Source organism: Onychostoma macrolepis, chromosome 07, assembly GCF_012432095.1.
Source record: "Onychostoma macrolepis isolate SWU-2019 chromosome 07, ASM1243209v1, whole genome shotgun sequence".
NCBI classification, from domain to species: Eukaryota; Metazoa; Chordata; class Actinopteri; order Cypriniformes; family Cyprinidae; genus Onychostoma; species Onychostoma macrolepis.
This window is the reverse complement of record NC_081161.1, coordinates 18,884,816-18,903,490: the sequence shown is the minus strand read 5'-3', so window position 1 is coordinate 18,903,490 and position 18,675 is coordinate 18,884,816. Positions and strand designations below refer to the sequence as shown.

The 18,675-nt window shown below is 38.2% G+C and overlaps 1 protein-coding gene across 17 annotated transcripts in view; it reads right to left on the bottom strand.

Moving 5' to 3' along the window:
* Nucleotides 1-8,374, bottom strand: part of brsk2b (BR serine/threonine kinase 2b) — a 143,861-nt gene extending 135,487 nt beyond the window's left edge. For 10 of the 17 annotated variants that reach the window (XM_058781922.1, XM_058781931.1, XM_058781924.1 and 7 more), the window contains exon 1: nt 8,245-8,374. In XM_058781922.1, the coding sequence (XP_058637905.1) occupies nt 8,245-8,359 (115 nt within the window). In that variant the 5' untranslated portion in view covers nt 8,360-8,374. Of the gene's footprint in view, nt 1-7,714; nt 8,051-8,244 lie in introns of those variants that run through there. The other 7 variants (XM_058781925.1, XM_058781926.1, XM_058781928.1 and 4 more) reach the window with 2 other exon arrangements.
* Between the last annotated feature and the right edge of the window lie 10,301 nt (nt 8,375-18,675).

Sequence of the window (18,675 nt, the reverse complement as noted above, 5' to 3'; positions counted from 1 at the left end):
GCATAACATATCGTTTGTGCGGAGAGTGGAAGCTGAAGCGCACTACAGGGCATTAGTGGAAACAAATTAAATACGCCATAATTGTTGCTCATAAAGGTAATAATAATAATACATCGTTCGGAACTGTACAGGGTATATTTTTATTTGTGTGCACTCACAATATCAAGAAAATGTGCTTTTCTAAAATAAAGGAAACTAATAGGATGCGCTTCCCGTCAAAAATGAACCGTAACTCAGTGAATATTTTCCTTACAGACATGATGAATATATCTATAGAAAGTGTTGAATTACTACAAAACAAAATAATTCATATCCAAAACAAAAATTCTTTCATTATAATCCGTAAAGATGCATTTCTTTTCTAAAGGCGCGTCGTCCAATGAGGAGATGGCGAGTTTTTAACTTCATCATTGTGACACCGACTCAGAAAACACTAGTTTATTAATAAATAATTCAAATATCTCCTTACTCCTTACTTCCCCCAGACACATTCATTGTAACTTTTGCTGGGGCTTTGTGGCAAGCTTTAGGCTATTTAGTGTGCTCATGTCACGTTGCTGTGGGCACTATGGTCACGAAAACAAGGTTTGAAAGCAAGTGATTTAAGCGATTGAAATGCAAACAACAGCACTATATGCGCGAGCTGTGTGTTTTCTGAGCGTGCTTTCTGCAATTGGATCGGATCAAGGCCGGTTCATATTCACACCTTAAACGAACCATACCAGAGTTTGTTTGGAAGCGGACCGAGACCACCTCTTCAGCTGGGTCTCGGTGCGGTTGTTTGGTGCACACCCAAGTGGGATTGCTGTATTCACACCTGCCCAAAAGATCCGCACCAAGAGGGGAAACGAACTTGAGTTCGTTTCAATCGAACTAAACAAGACAGGTGTGAATACACCCTTAGAGAGCAGACTCACACTATAAATCTAGTCATTAATACCATGAAATCAAAACTTGAGTCTGCTTTGAGGTCATAAGCTAGTGTACTCCAAAACATTGACGAAATTCACTTGTAAGCAAAAATATACTTTAAAGTTTATAGTCTTTCCGTTCTGGAAATCACATTGATGACTCATCAAGCATTACACAGATTTTTAGTCCAATCAAATCATGCTCTCTAGAAAGTGAATGCCCCTCCCCCAACACCACCTGCCATAGACTATTAACTATCAAATGCAATAGGAAATACATCAACACAGGACAGAAATTAGTGCTTGTCATGCAATTTCATTATGTTGCGGGTAGGCATGGGCCGGTATGAGATTCTGACGGTATGATAACCTTAGATAAAAAAAATATCACGGTTACACGGTATTGCGATTACAGCTCTAAAATATGTTATTTGTAAATGTCTGGGTAAAAAACAACAACGTTTTTTCCACTGAACACAATACATTTTATTTTTAAGAAACATATAGAACATTTTGGAACGGTAAACATGTCAGGCTAAATAATTAATATAAATAATTGAATTCTTGTTAATTAAATTACGTGCAGTCACTTAAGTGAGCCTAAACCTGCAGCTCAACAATAATCAGAACATAAATAAATTATTTTCTGTAAAAAAAATAAAATAAATCCTTCTAAATGAAAAAAAAAAAAAAAAAAAATGCAGTCATTAAACCTGCAGCTCAACAAGGTTTTTGGAGATATGCTCACTTTCTACACATTCATTTTTCAGTCCAAATTATGAGCGGTGACGTACAAAGATGTGTGCACATACACATAAGGAGAGTGTGCGATTGTCTCACACGCACACAGTCTCTCTCCATATAACACTCAAACAGTGGCAAAGACACCTGAGCCAGCAGTTTGTTTCTTTTTTAAATGACGTGATTTTGAACAGATGTAAACAATGGCAGGAGGCTTAAAATTATAGACGTGATACCAGCTAAATTTATTGAACTAAATCACAGAAACGTAGTACTTTAGTCTGCTATTCCCCGCTCTGTGAAGTAACGTGAGGGAGGAAACTAGCTGACGTTAGCTAGTTAATTAGCCATGTTATCTGCATTGGTAGCAAGCCAAATAGTATTTATTTCAACACTGAAACAACCGGCGAATGGGTCTCTGTCTTGATTGAGGGTGAAAGAGTGAGAAATGAAGACGACACAGATATAGCGTTTGTGTACAACCTGTTAGTATTTATTTAGCAATCGGCGCCAAAACGTCATCTGTACGGAACATTGTTGTGTACGGAACATGATTGGTCTACTTTACCCGAGAAATTCCCAGACAGCAGACTTCGCCTTTTTCGACGGGGGAAAGTTCCAGGGATTCACCTCATTCGGCCATCATCCTACACACAGGTTACTCTCACTGACCGCTCGCGCCAACCGGAGGGGGAGGGGTCGTGTGACTCATTACGCTCTTCACTGCTCACAACTGAGAGAGTCCTGCACTTTCCGTCTTTGACGACACGTAAAAAAATTGCGCATACCGCAGGAACAGTATAACGGAAAATTTTAGTGGTTTTGAAACGGTGAATTTTCCAAACCGCGGTATACCTTGAAACCGGTTATCGTCCCATGCCTAGTTGCGGGTCAATCTGACCCATTTTCATTTTTGAGATGATGGAAATATTGGTCAACCGTTTTGTGACTTTTTTGTAAAGGGTCCCAATTTATCCAAAGTAACTTAATTGCATTAAATGTGCTCATTTTTATCAGTCCATGCATGTTCAGTTTGCTGGGAACATTGCTATCACCACGATCTACTGTTTGCGGTTCAGGAATGCACAGAGAAGAACTTTTCGACACTTCTTGCTTTTGTGTAAAATGTTATATTTTTTTTAATGCTACAAAAAATAGTTTCAATACTTTTTATAATATTCACAGCTTGTTTTTCATAGAGTGATTTTGTCTGAATTATACTGAATCTGCTTAAGGGCAATTTGACCTCAACCATAACAATCGTACACAAAAATACAGGGTCAGGTCCTACCAAAGTTACTATTAATTGGGGTTACAAAAACACTACCAGCACACCTAATTTTATATTTCTCACTGTGTTTGGCCAAAAAACACTTGCAAGGAAAACATGGAATCTTTCTGAAATGTTCCTAAGGCCCAAGAGGAAGAATTCAGAGTGAAGATGAAGAGTGACAAGAATGAGCAATAAACCACTAAATACAAAATATATTTATATAATTGTTAGTCAATAAGGAACAAAATTCTGGCAGTTAATTCCAGCCTTAAATGAGAAATACATCTAATCCCACATAAGAGCCCATCAGCGGAATCAGCTCTGCTTTACCAATCATTCCAGCGCACATTCCTTCAACATTTTTCTGAAGGATTAATTTTATTGCGTATGACGCAAAGGCTGCGTATACCTCCATAGATTCCTCTGTGTACATCTTCCAGTGTTAATAGTGGAGACTGAATGTAATCTACATAAATCAAGGGTGGGAAAGAGGGGCTACGAGAACTGTTGCTGTCTGCCTCTGATCTCTAAGATGGAAAGCATGGCCATTGTGAGAAAAGGCTTGTGGGAAGGGGGCGCAGCCATGACAACCAACCACTGCTATCCAGCACTTACTAAATGAGAGCCAACTGAAGGCTGGAATATGTCTGGGAGACTGCAACCCCCTCAGACAGAAACACACTGACAAATTGTTCACAAAGTCAGCCCAGCAAGACAGTCAACAGCTGACATTTCAAACAGGCTTTTCAGGCTAAAAACAAAACATTCTTTGTGCTGATGAAGATGTTGTTTCTTAGAACGTAATTTAATTTTCACCTCCTAACTATATTATTTTAGCAATAACCTCACTCCATTAATCAAAGAAACCAATTAGATAACACAGATCCATTTTGATATTACAGGCCACTGTATTTAAAGTGATAGATCACTCAGAAATTATTAGGCACACAAGTACCATTTAATAAATCATGTATGGCTTTCTTCTAAGCAACACAAAAAATATATATTTAAAAAAAAATTTATAGTGCCTTTTTTTGTCCATACACTGAAAGTCAATGGGGACTAATGTTCTTACTGATTATTAGCCTATTGTATGGACAAAAACAGTTTAAACATTCTTATTTTTGTGTTCTGCATAAGAAGGTCAGTCATATATAAGTTTGGAACAACATGAGTATGCCTTTAAACTGGAGAATAACAACATATGAGATTTAAATATTACAAAACAACCTGCATAATTTGCATATTCTCAATTCCATAGTATATGACCATGGCTTAAAATGAAGCTAAATGTCTCCCATCGCAAGTCAGATATTCAAAAGCTGAATTGTTTAAAAAAAAAAAAAAACATATCAAAACATCTCCGTTTGAGAATCTCAATCAGTCTGGAACAGACACATTGAGAATGAGTTTAGTGCTGCACTATCTGTTTGTTCCAACAATGACATTACTTTCACACTTCTGTTTGGTGCTGTTAAGATTTAGATTAGTTCTAGTGCTAAAACTGTGCTTTTCTATACTACATTCTGGCAAAGAGGAGCAATGGCGTTCCATATATGCAGAAGCACTACCTTGGATTGAAATGAACTCTACGTGCACTGCAGCAAAATGACCATACTTTATGTGGTTCTGCCGGCAGCGCTTCATATCCGCCTTGCACAAGCGCCTCTGCAGTAACGGACACTCACTGGCCCTGAGGTAGTGTGTATATATAGCTTGATTATCTCCATGTCCATGCTGGAAGTGCAGTGGAGGCCTGGGGCTCAACCACCGCTCTGCATGGAGCCTGCCCATACAAGCCATCTAACCCTGACCCAGCGAGAGGGCTCCGTTTATACCCGTGACAGTGTGCGTGATTCAGGTACCTCGCTGCTTCATTAACGGGCCTCCTTTGGGACACCCTGACAGAGTGAGGGAAGGAGAAGAGGAGGATATAAGTAGAGTAGTGGGGATAGGAACAGAACGAATTAGCAGAAAGAAATACACAGTAACTGCATGGGTCTCATAAAGCAGTTATTGTTGCAACATTATTGTTTTTCACTACCACTACCACTACCACTACCACGGTCCAATCTGTCTCAGCCAGTGATCTCCTGTAATCTTCCTCTGCCTACTTTCAACTGACTCAAACAGCGAGGATGCTATGTGCGATGGCTGAAGCATCACAAAGAAACAGGGAAGGCAAAAATACAGGCACGTACATCCGTTTTGATTTGGGGAGGTGAGGGAGGGGGTAAATTAAACTAGAGCGTCCTTTTTACTGTTTCCCATGGGGGTCCCGCTTTAGCTCTGAGAACTCTCTCTCTCTTCCTCATCCCCAAACCCACCCCCCTTCCCATCTATCCCTACCCCTCCCCCAAGCTCCTCTTTCTCTGTGTGAGTCTCTCTCATGACATATGGGCTCTCCTCTGCAGCGGCAGCACTGGGAAGCGGCGTTTATTGTGCAGCATTCTCTCAGCAGCCATGCCAACGGCAGCAGAACGAGCAGGAATACCCTCCGCTAACCAGTCAGAAGTAGCCCGCTCTTCTAACCACGGGCTACACAAGGATTTATTTTAAGAAGTGGTGCCAATAGTTTAATTGCCGACAGAACATTCTATTCGCAAATGAACAGTGTGTGCCATCTCTTCTGTTGAACAACAAGCAATGCATGTATTTACAGTCATCACGCCATATAAACACATTCTTAGCACTGGTTGCATATTGTTGGGTTAACTGAGAAATCAGTTAATTCAGCATAGTTCAGGCAAAAATTTTAATTCTCATGCCATTCCAAACAACTTTTTTTCTTTTGAGAAACACAAAAGAAGATACTTTGATGAATGTTGGCAACCAAACCATTTTGGTGACTTCCGTTTTACAGACCCACAGAGATTTTTCAAAATAACTTTTTTTTTGGGTGTGTGTGTTCCACGGAAGAAAGTAAGTCATATAGTTTTGAAATGATATGAGGGTGAGTAAATAATGACAGAATTGTAATTTTTGTGTGAACCATCACGTTTAAGACCCCATGGAATGCAGTCTATTTTCAGGTGGCAATGTATTTTCTAATTGAAAAAGGCAAGATATAATAAGGGGTTGATTGTCTGACTATTTTTGAATAGCTAAAACCTTTTAGTTTCCATTACAGCTATGAACCGTGATCTTCTAACAGCTGTTGCTAGGCAGAAGCAGGTGCTCAGAGAGATTCTTACTGGACAAAAATGTAGAGACTACCATGAGTGCAAGGTGAGTCATCAACATTTTTGGCCCATTTTCTCACAAGAAAGAGTCTCTGTCAGAGTATGAACTGAATTAATGTTCTAAACGTAGTTCTCAACCATTGATGAATTGTGTTCTTCGAGTATGTAGGTCTACTGTATATTTCTATATGATGCCCACCATGTTGGCACTCTCCTTTAACATGTATTTTAGTTGACTTGGAACATACTATCAGCAATCACAAAAAATGATTTACTCGGGTATTGTCAAGTATAATTCAAGCACAAGTAACAAATTTCCTGGTATATACAGCACTTGAAAAGATCCACCAGCCTTACAGTTCTCAATTTTTTTAATCTGATGGCTCCTCAGCTATTTACGGGACTTGTGGGATAGCAAAGCATCTACACTTCAGAATCCCTGCAGACACAGAACACACTCAATGTACTGCTGTTCATGTAGTATGTTTGGACTCAGGAAGAGACTGAAACACGTTTAAATGGCTTCAAAGCTAACAGACACAAAGTAAAAGCCACAAACCTGAAATTACAATTTCACGAGCTAATAATATATCAGAAATTGTCAGTTCATCTATATGTCTATGTTATGACTGTACAGAACGCAGCCTTACTGGATTCTTTTAATGGAAAACGCCTGAAGACATGACTACAAACTCTGGCCTCCATGTTCTTCAAAACACAGTCAATCCATACTTTAACAGTTGCAGTTCATGTGTTGCATAACAGCTGCAGGCACTTGGATACGTCTGGCCAGGGATATCGACTCAATAACTGTTCTCTACCAAAGCCACACCAGAAGAAGCCACTGGCCACAGAACATTGAGCACAAAAAAATTGCCGCCAAATCAATACTTCTTCCACACTCCCATGTCATACAGCAATTTGCAGCAATAAACCGACACGAACATAAGAGTAATCTTTGTCATTCATTGTGTGGTCATATAAAACCTAGATGATTATTGATTATTACAACAGCTCAAATCAGCCAACAACCTTTAAGTGGCCTGTAGCAAAACTAAAGCAAGACTGGTTTCTCAAACTTCAGCACCACCCGACTGCAGAGGGAATCTGGTTTAACACATGGTGCACTACGGATGCAGCAAAACTGTCCCATCAGCAGCAGCAGCAGCATCCGAGGGCCACCTGTACCCTGATGTCAAACATTCAATTCTAGCTCTTGTACAAGGCAAATGGATTCAGCAGTGGGACCTGCAAGTGCAACCACATCCCGTGGTCTGACAAATCGGGATTAACGGCATTAGCCAGAAGCAAAGCGGAGCCGCAAAGCCAAACTGTCATTTGCGAAGACAACTTCCTTTTATAGAACGAAAATACAAACGTTTGCCAACTTGTTCCACCCAAAAAGCATTCTGCAACTGATAAAATCTCACCGGATGGTCAGAAAAGTAGGCTAAGGTCCTTAATCTGCGGAAAACCTCTCTACACAATGACATGTCAGCGCACGCAAACACACACACATCATATTTAGTCATCGCGCAAGTGTAAAATTGAGCAGCGGTGATAGCGCGTGTCACCATCCCTGATCTCAAGCACACAAAAGGACAAACCTGTCTGTCCTTTGCCAAGCGTCTTTTCCAGGCGATACGGTCCCACGTAATTCGCATGTTGGGAGCTGTTGTCTTTTCCCGACGATGACATTTTGCTTTACACGAAGTTGCGGTGCCGACAAACTGCTGCAGTTCGGCAATGAAGTATTTCTTCAGTACCGCAGTTATTTCCCCGCCCAGCTCTTGCTCCAGACGCTGCCTCTCTCTCTCGCTTGAGGATCGGTGGGGCTGCTGCTCTCCTCCGCGTCTCCCTCTTTCTCTCTCTGCTGCCGAGCGCTCTGATAATCTCACAGCAGTGTGTGTGTGTGTGTGTGTGTGTGTGCGTGCGCGCGTGCGTGTGATGCTCGGCCTGCGCCTGCGTGCGTGCGTGCGTGCGCGCATAACACATATTTCTCATCATAGATGCTGAGAGCGCGGACTGAATAATCATATTCAGTGAAGACATTACAAACATCCTTGATTCTGATGCATGCGTTGGGCTGATTTTTAAAAAGTTAGAGAATTGAATTAATAATTATCTATATACTTACAATTTTGTAGATATTCTACGAATAGCCTACGGTGCACGGTATGAAGAATAAGAGGCACGACGTATTCCATGTTTATGAGACATATTAATCTAGCAGTAGCTAGTTTTAAACACATGTCGGGTAAATGTTCCATCCCCCTATAGTTCAGAGGTCAAAGCTCAAAGGTCTTGACCTTCTTGACTGTATTTAACAATTAAAATAATACGACAATCAATAATTGTGACAATCTTTTGAATCACTATAAACAAAATAAAAATGCATAACCAATTTTTACATACTATTTATCCACGTTCCATATTTTGCATGCAACTCTGTTGATGAACTGGATATTACAAAAAATAAATAAAAACATAATTTGGACCCTTTCCACAGCATTGGGGAAGTAGGGCTAAATAACCTCATTACATTTTCTCAGTGTTTACACAAATTAAGCTGACTGTTCTAGTCACTCAATCAGTTTTATTGATTTTGTCTTTTTAATGTCTATTTAATGTTTACTGCTAGAAAACTGCACAAACAAGGTTTTAAAATTGCATTTCCCAAATTTTAGCAACAGGGTTGCAAACTCTATAGAAGATTAATGAAAAATAAAATGGCTCATATCTAAATAGTTTCACCTCCTGACAATCAAAGTTTATGAAGGGTAAACAGTTCATTTGCTCACTATTTCATTTATTAAGGTTTTTTACTGTCTTCTTTGTTAACAGTTTCAGGACACATTTTCTGGAAAGTGCCATTTTTGAAATTATATACACTTTTTACAAGCAGGTACTTTTTTTAAAAATTATCTATACATTGTCATTTTGTTATGCTTTCAAATCACATATAGGCCTATACATAAACACACACACACACACACACACACTAAAATACATGTTTTTGCTTTGACCTAGTCACATGGCTCCTAGCTACTCTTTGAGAATCAGGTGCCGCAGAGGTTTTGGCCTTGTTTCAATATATTCCCAGGTAACTTACTTCAGAGCTTCTTAAAGACTTTGAAGTCACTCAGAACATCTGGCCAGGTTGTATCTTATCATCTCATCCTCACACCCTCCCTTTCTCCATCCTTTCCCTTTTAACTCTCTTGTTGAGAGTATGACTTGTAAGCAAGCATCTGTCTCTCTATATACGGATAAGAGCTATGCAGAACTGAAAGTTCATTTTTTTACTTATTCCAAAACATCATGTCACTTGTATGATTTCATGAATGTTTTAGTGATTGTTACAGCGATAAATCTCTGCAGTCTGAGGCTCCAAGTAGTAGAGGACACTCTGATGTGATTAAATCGGAGGTCAAATGTGGTTGTGACCATCTGCCTTTATTTTTATCACAGATGCTGGAGATGTAGTGAAAAGGCAGATGAGACTGACCTTTAAGTATCTCTCTCACACATAGACAGACACTTACTGCAATGAATGACAGGCCATTGGTCTATACCGTTTGACCTGTAGAGCCCATGACAACAGGGGTTTTACAAGCACAAATTCCCATTAATTAAATGCATCCCCTTCCCCCATTTCATTTAAGTCATTGTCTAAGCCGCTAAAGCCATAACCAGACAGCTAAATCAATCAACATTTTCTTTTGTCATTTAGCAATGGCTCACACAATAGGAAATCTGTTCAGGGTAAAACATTAAATAAACTACCCCATTTCTATGGAATCATATCGTTATCCAGTCCATTCGCTGAAAATTTTCTGAAGTTTAAGTTCGTTTTAAAGGGCGAAATAGAAATGGCAGGGTGGTCAGGTCTCTACTCAATCTAAAATGAAGGCTGGACAAGCTCAGCGCTCAACGAAAATCAAATATATTAAAGGACTGGAAGAGATGTGTACAAAGCCCCATCTCTATGAATAAGTGCCTGCTTGAAGTTTGATTAGTTTGGCACTTTTTCCAATAGAACTTAAAAGAGTCTGAAAAAGAGCTATATCAAATATGTTTTGAATTATGAAATACGATGTGATTAAAGTAACATCCTACGCCGTAAACAGTAGTGAGAGTCCCAAAATACAGCTTTAAGTTAATACAAGTGCTGCATTGTAAGAATGTGCCTCTTAGTAACAGATGGCTGTCCTTCAACATAATTTGTTTGTAGAAATTGCCACCATCGGGTTCAATAATGTAAATATGCAATGTCCATTTAGTGGTGTGTGAATGTTTCCCTTCTTGTCATATTTGCATGGAATTACTGACCTCTGCATTTCATATTCACTCACTCACTCAAATGACAGGGATGATAGGAAGGATATTAGGTTAATGTTCTTCTATGATGATATATATTTGCTAAATATATTCCCATGGAAGCAGATTTATACTACCAAGCAAGGGCCATTAATGATAAATTAGCTCTGCCTCTGCAAACGTAACACATTTAGCATTTCTTTATGTTCTGTACTATACATATTTTGGAAATCATATAGCGTGATTATATTAAAGATGAATTTCGGCATGAATAGGAAACTCTACAGAGAGCGTAAAGCTATCCTTTCTCTCTTTCACTGTTCCGCTCTGTTTCTTTAGTTTCATTCACCTTCCATTTTGATGATTAACCTTTAGCTCAGCTAAGGTGACTTTCACTAGTTGTGTCGTTTTTGCAATATACGAGACCCGAATCAGAGAAAGTCTATAGGGAAATATAATAAAGGCATACAAAACTTCTCTTATGAAAGAAAATCAGACTGATTGAGTAGCTGAAGTGGATTTGTACGTCCTGCGTTTCTGGACCACAGCGGCTGCAGCTGGGTTTGATAACTCCTCATGCAGGACCAAGACACTGCTGCAATGCCCTCTTCAGGACACCTCAGAAACAGGGCACTCACAACTGCAATCTGCACTCATGGATAATGCTTTTTTATCTGATATGCTGAGCATTAGAGGACAGAAGCAATACCAGCCAAGATATTGTTATTAGATTTTTGTTACATTTAGCCACACAATAATAAAGAAATCTCATGTTGTGGAAAAAAAATGGCATTTTGAAATATTATGTGCCTTGTTGTTTATATTTCCCACAGAATATTCAGCTCTCCAGTGTTGCCAATACTGATCAAAAGTAAACAAAGTAAAGTAAAACATAAAGTTAGATGTGCAGTATTTTAAGATACTGGAAGATATGTGGAATTCGGTTATTTAGTTTGAGAAAGCTAAACAAAACTAAAATATTAAGGCATCTATATTTTCCACATATTAAAAAAGACCCATTTAGTCAGAATAATTTAAGGCATTATAATATAAAGATGCATATGTTTCCAGCGTTAAATAAATAACAAATTTATTTAGGCCTGGTTTCACAGACAGGGTTTAGACTAAACCAGGATTAGGCAATAGTTCAATTAGGACATTTACGTCATTTTTATAAACATGCCTTAGTAAAAACATTACTGATGTGCATTTTGAGACAAAATAAAGGCACTGATATATTTTAAGATCAGTCAGAGCAAGTTTCAGTTGAAACAGCTCAGACTTAGATTTTAGTCTGGGATTAGGTTTAAGCCTTGTTTGTGAAACCGGGGGTTAATGTTTTAAAAGTTGTCATTTCAGTCAGTATCTTAAGATAGAATGTTAAAGGGATAGTTCATCCAAAAATTTTTATTTGCTAAAAATGTACTCCCCCTCAGGCCATCCAAGATGTAGATGAGTTTGTTTCTATATCAAAACATGTTTGGAGAAATTTAGCATTACTTCACTTGCTCATCAATGGATCCACTGCAGTGAATGGGTGCCGTCAGAATGAGAGTTCAAACAGCTGATAAAAACATCACAATAATCCACAGGTAATCCACATGACTCCAGTCCATCAATTAAAGTCTTGTGAAGTAAAAAAAAAAAATGCATGTTTGTAAGAAACAAATCTATCATAAAACGCCTTTTAACTTTAAACCATCACTTCTGGCCAAAATATGAGTCCAGAATCCATAATAACTCTTCCACCAGTTAAAAAACTCTATAACATATAACTGTTTAGAATTGTTTTTACACTGTTTGTACCTATAAACATTGCTTGGGCTGTGTATATTTCTCTCCTGTTTTGGACAAGTTCACTGAAGAAAGCAATATTATGGATAGAGATCTGGTATTTTAGCCTGAAGCAACATTTTGAAGTTAAAAACATCTTAATGATGATTTTTTCCTTTTCTTTATATTGTCTCTATATTCATCTAAGATGACCTGAGGGCGAGTACATTTTCAACAAATTAATGGTTTTGGGTGAACTAATCCTTTAACTTTGCCAGTCCTAAAATTAATTTTCTTCTTCTTCTTCTTGTTCTAGCCAGTGTCATGGAGTATTTCCTACAACGACATGCAAACAGATTTCTCCATTAAAAATAGCATATGAGATCTTGCTCATACACTAGAAACACACCATTTAAATATTCATGAACTTGCATTCTACCTGCTTGCCTTTTCTATCTGCACTCTACACCGCCTCACTTTGTGGGAGGAAATGCGGTAAACTTTCATTAGAAGTTGTCACATAATCCTACTTTCTGAAATCAGATGGTTGCCAAGCAGCAGTATGTGAATCTATCATAAGGTACATCGCTCCAATTCAAAAATAAAGAGCAAGAGAGAGAACCTTTTCAACAGCTCATTAAGATACCACTACATAAAGTAGGCTTAGGAGAGAATAAATATATACTGCTCATCCTTAATTATAATTAGAGAGAGATGTTTCTGGGGTAAATAATTACTACATAAGGCACAAATTGTTAGTAATTAGGAGGAGACTCTGGTGCAAGCAGAGATAATTAAGTCTGCACTGCTTAAATAATTGCACAGTGGCTAACAGAGAATGCTGTGTTGCAATTGTAGTCCCTTCAAATCAATGCAATTACATTAACCCAAGCTACATAGTTAACCCCTAACTTAATGTAGAACACAACTCCTCTACCCTTTATTATCTGCTTGTTCCTAAAGCGTGGGCTTTGATTTTATGCTTATTGTTTTACCATTCTTTATTACGACTGTGGGATTGCTTTGTCTATCCGGGTAAGTTAAACAGGTGATATGCCATATTCCTGACCATTCAGTGCACAGTAGGGCTGTATCCGAAATCGCCCTCATTTATTACTCCCTGTGTTAGTCTACTACTATACATGTGTCGTTTTTGACTCTTAGCTAACTAGCAACCTCTATTAGTAATGAAACAATTGTCTTGAAATTTAAGTAGCTTGTATAAACCTTAATTAAACCCCTCCCAATCAATTAAAAAGGTACTTAAGGTACGATCACATTTTCCTGTTTGGCGAGTTTTTGAGATAATAATAATCCATATGATCAGGAATTTTAAACGAGGGTGAAAGATTCCTCCATGCAGATTTTATTATTTTAAGAAAATAATTACCTGTACATTATCTTTTACGTATTTGCACTATATTTTGGACAAAGTGTACCTTATCAACATTCTTGCTGGATGAAATTTCCAATAACTGAAGTACATCTCACTCAAGCTCATATCAGACCCTGTTTATAAGACAGAAACTCAAAAACTCAGAAATTCAAAAATAGCAAATACGACCTTCAGCCGCTAGTTTGGGCTAATTTCACTGGCTTTCTGTCAATCCAAACAGTCTTTCATTATTTGGAGGGTGGATTTCAAATCCTGAGGCATTCACTATGAGATATTTTCACTCTGTTCCCAGATATACAGATCCTTTGGGAATCCACATTGGTCAGTTCAGTCAAACCCTTGTGCCCTGGGTTTCGCCCAGAGAGCTTTCTTAAACTAAGGTCAACAGACTGTCAGAGAACAAAACCTATAACATTCCCATACAATGGTGCTTCCATCAATGTCTCAGCTTTGTCTTGTCACTGCAGGCTACGACCGCCACTCCAGCTGAGAGCAATGGCAATGACCTGACAGCCAATAAACACTTTCTCCAGTTTCCTCCGCCTCACACGCAGAGGCCAGTAAAAATCGACAATGCCAAGGTGACACATTAAGCCCCATAAAAATATTTGTAGGCTCTGTGTGCTTTTTTACGAGCCTTTTGTTGAGTGTTTATGGGCCTGATCTGAGATACTACATCAAATACGTGGAACACTAAATCAAACCTGACTTTCGTCACCTTTCAGATAAAAGACACTGAGAAGGGTTGTAATCTGTTCGGTTCAAAAAGGACACAAGAAGGTTATCAGTCAGTGCAGTACCACCTCAAGCAATCGAGAAAAAGAAATATGGCAAAAATCAGAATTTTGACCAAGATTGTGAAAAGGCAGAGAGGGTTGGGTTAAAAGGAGCACAAACTGTTATGAAGGTTAGTGATTGAGGTTAGCAACTATGACAGGCCTATTAGCTCTAACATCTCCACCTGCTGACACATCACTGCCTAGCAGCAATGAGTGAATTAGATTTAACATCACATCCAGTCGCCACACATCTCCTGTCCCCCTCAACCTAAACCAGAATAGCGAAAAGCACAGGTTCCAGCGGCGGCAGGCCGTTTCTTTCTCTCGTGTGCAATAAAAGCTGATTAGAGTTGAAACAGTTGACCGGTCCTACCCTCCTTCACAGCTGCTGGATTAGAGGCTGAAGCCCATCATCTGTGAAATGAAATTTCAGATGGTCGAACAGGGACAGTCCGAGGTGCAGACTGTATGTATGTAAGTGTTAGAGGGTAGAAAGGGGCACATGCAGGACACAATATGCAAGGTCTCACATCACAGCTAAAAGGTTCATGCGAAGAGGATGATAAACATTTATCGGTCATGTGGTAACGGGACATACTCTTCGTTGAAAGGTATGAAGCCCAGTTGTTAGTAGCGACAGACATGGGTTCGAATCAATAGTGTCTCACAAAATATCACACAAATATGAAGATTCATCAGTTTGTTGAGTTAAGAGCATCAGGCAATGGAGACAGGAGTAGATTTACATTTAGAACAACATTTTTAATCACTGTTCCTTATAGTAAAAATAACTTGAAAAATTGGTATAGAAGTGATTTTCAAAGAAATTACTAGTAAATTTCAAACAATTACAAAGAAACGGCAGGTAACATTGAAATTTTGAAGTAGAAAAACTGAAATAGCAGTTTTATTTACAACCTGTGTATGACAACAGAAGACTTACATGGCACACAAGAATACAGTAATTCTTTAATCTCAACATGTTTCAAATCTAAGGCTACAGCTTTACTAGATGACAAGAGTGCATAAACATGAATGGATGACAGTTGCAGGGTCGCTAGATCTGCATATCAAAAATCGATCAATGACCAATTAAACTATTATAAATACAAAAACTTAACCTATGACATTCTGTAAAATGCATTTATTATTTTTACCCTATTATTATATTATAATATCTTGACAGCTGGTGGACAAATTCCTTTGGTGGGGGTGGTAATCTTTTCTGTAAGGATCACTATCGTCAAAGATGACTGACAATTAGCATACAGTTTGGATTGGCGGTCTGGTTCTGTTCTGGGCAAAACCTCCCTGCGCATCCATGCAGCCTAGCATGGATAAGAGCAGGGAGAGCAGCAATAACCCCCCAGGGTGAACAGATCAGAACCAACATAAAATGTATTGCAGATATCATTAAAGTTCAATAATGTAATGTAACATTTTAGAGATTAGTCTGATTTGAAGGAGAAACAGAAGACTGAATCCTGGCTGACAGAGGAGGAGTTGGGGATGGAGGAGGGTAATTAGCTATTGAGCAACGCAAAGCTGGTGATAATACTGATGGACCTTATATATGAGTGCTGTGATAGGTGTCGCATCCCTATAGGTAGATGTGGATTAGCTGAGAGTCAGCTGATGCAAGTTTGACGAACATGACCTGCCAGAACTAACGCTGACGCTAGATTTATTTCAGAATACTTGAAAATTAACTATTTACAGATTACAAACTAAAATTAAAACGTCAAGATATCCCTAACAGGTTTTTAATAGAAGTGTCTGTAAGATGAAGTCATACTTTTAACTAGCAGCAATCCAGTAGAGACCAATCAAACTGTTACCATGGAAATGAAAACAGTCAGGCTCCCTACCAGTGCCCCTCTTTCACAAAAATCTCTTTACTATGTCTCATCATCCAGTACAGTTTTATCATTGGTAGAATATGAATTGGATCGAATAAAATATTTCAATACAGGCATTTCAGTCAAATATAATTTAGACATTTAACCTGTGAGGGAATAAAATAAATGAATAAAATTAACCCCTGGCAACAGTTTAAAAGTAGCCCATTTTCGTAGGAAAACAGCTAATTTGGCAACCCTGGTCAGGTGTTCAAAGCAGCTCTTATTATATTCTGCAAAGTACCACCAAATAGAGAAACTAAATTTGTCTCTTGTTGATTAATATCATGTTTTCTTTTCTATGAAGGTAAAATGACGTCAAAAAGATTTGCATGCGCAGGGTAAGATTTGTGAAAGTTTACATAAGATAGCAAGCGTAAATTAATTTTGCATTCGCAAGAAAAGAGCAAATTGCATTTCAAGCGTAAGAAAAAAAGATTTGCAGCCTTTTATTGTTTTTTGTAAGTGTAATTCATGTATTGTGAAACTGCAACTTCATGCTAAGGCAAAATAAATATGATCTGTATTCTTCTGACTTCCATTTTTCCGCGCTTACACTTTTGGCGCTCTTGTTTCGCCAAAATACAGCCAAAAGTATTGCAAGCCTGTGTGCACAGCGTTTTGCAAGCGAAAACAACCGTATCAAGATCTGCAGTTTTGGCACGATTCTCTCGCTGATTTCAGATTTGCAAGCGCGTGTGGAAGGCGGGACCTTCTTCTTTCAGCCAATCAAATGAGGCTCTCCCTGACTCTCGATTTGCTCTTATCTGATTGGTTCAATAAACACTCCAGGCGTGAGAACACGTTTATCTTAATTTGACTCAGCGTCATTCTTATTATGGGGATAGTATTTTTGATGTACAGATGTATATATATATATATATATATATATATGACTACCATGTGTTCATTCTGCATTTCGAGCTAATATTAGAAAATTACATTTCTGTGTATTCACTCTATTTATCCTAATCATCCTTCTCCACTTCAGTAGACTATACGATATTAGTTTGTAATCTTGATGCTACTGAAAGTATCTGCACTACTATGCATAATTTCACCATGTCTCCTGTTCAGGGTTGATGCCAGATTTTTGTTTTTCCTTTAACATGTATTTAAAGGAGATTTTACTGTACTAAATATTTACCCCTAAATTATGCATTTACCATCTGTAATGCCATGTGAAACCACTAGATGGATGTATAACCATATAAAAATATCAACATTACTGTGTCATGGTTTCTGGGAATATTTGATTCAGACATAGTTACTTTGCATTTGGTTTTTCATTTAGATGCATATATTTAGACATTATTAAAGACTATATTTTGTCAAATTACAGTGCATTACAGTCAAATCTGGAGACAAATCGCTATTAAACATTTTGATTGTAAAGCTTAACATCATTTCAGTGGTGTAGGCAGATTATCTAAAATCTTAAATTTCAATGCAATGTCGACCCAATCCAATAATGTTCACTCTAGCTTGAAAATCAGTATATGAGCACATGGTAGTCAGCCTAACGGTACACAGCTTCTAAGGATCATGCTTTTTGTTTTATTATTTTATTTTATTGTATTAATTATTTTTTTTATATATATGTGTGCATTAAAAATACCATCCCCGCAATAAGAATGACGCTGAGTCAAATTAAGATAAACGTGTTCTCACGCCTGGAGTGTTTATTGAACCAATCAGATAAGAGTAAATCGAGAGTCAGGGAGAGCCTCATTTGATTGGCTGAAAGAAGAAGGTCCCGCCTTCCACACGCGCTTGCAAATCTGAAATCAGCGAGAGAATCTTGCCAAAACTGCAAGCCAAAGCCGCAGACGTACATAGCGGGTTATTTGAGGAACATTTTGCTCTATGCACACAAGAAGTCATTTAGACATTTGCAACGATTTTTTTTTTTCTACACACACATATTGGTTTATCGCAGTCAATCCGTTTTGCAGATCTTGATACGGTTGTTTTCGCTTGCAAAACGCTGTGCACAGGCCTGCAATAATTTTGGCTGTATTTGGGCGAAACAAGAGCGCCAAAAGTGTAAGCGCGGAAAGTCAGAAGAATACAGATCATATTTATTTTGCCTTAGCATGAAGTTGCAGTTTCACAATACATGAATTACACTTACAAAAAACAATAAAAGGCTGCACAATTAATTTACGCTTCCTATCTCATGCACACTTTCACAAATCTTACCCTGCGCATGCGAATCTTTTTGACGTCATTTTACCTTCATTTTTCTCCTTTCAAGTGACACCGAGTATCAAGTATTATATGCAGTTTCTGATAACTAAAAAAATGAAATTAAACTAAAAGTTTTTACATTTTTTAAATCCTAAAGCAAAGGTTAAACATCTAATGTGGCAGTGCAAGGCATTTAGATAAACAGACCCAGA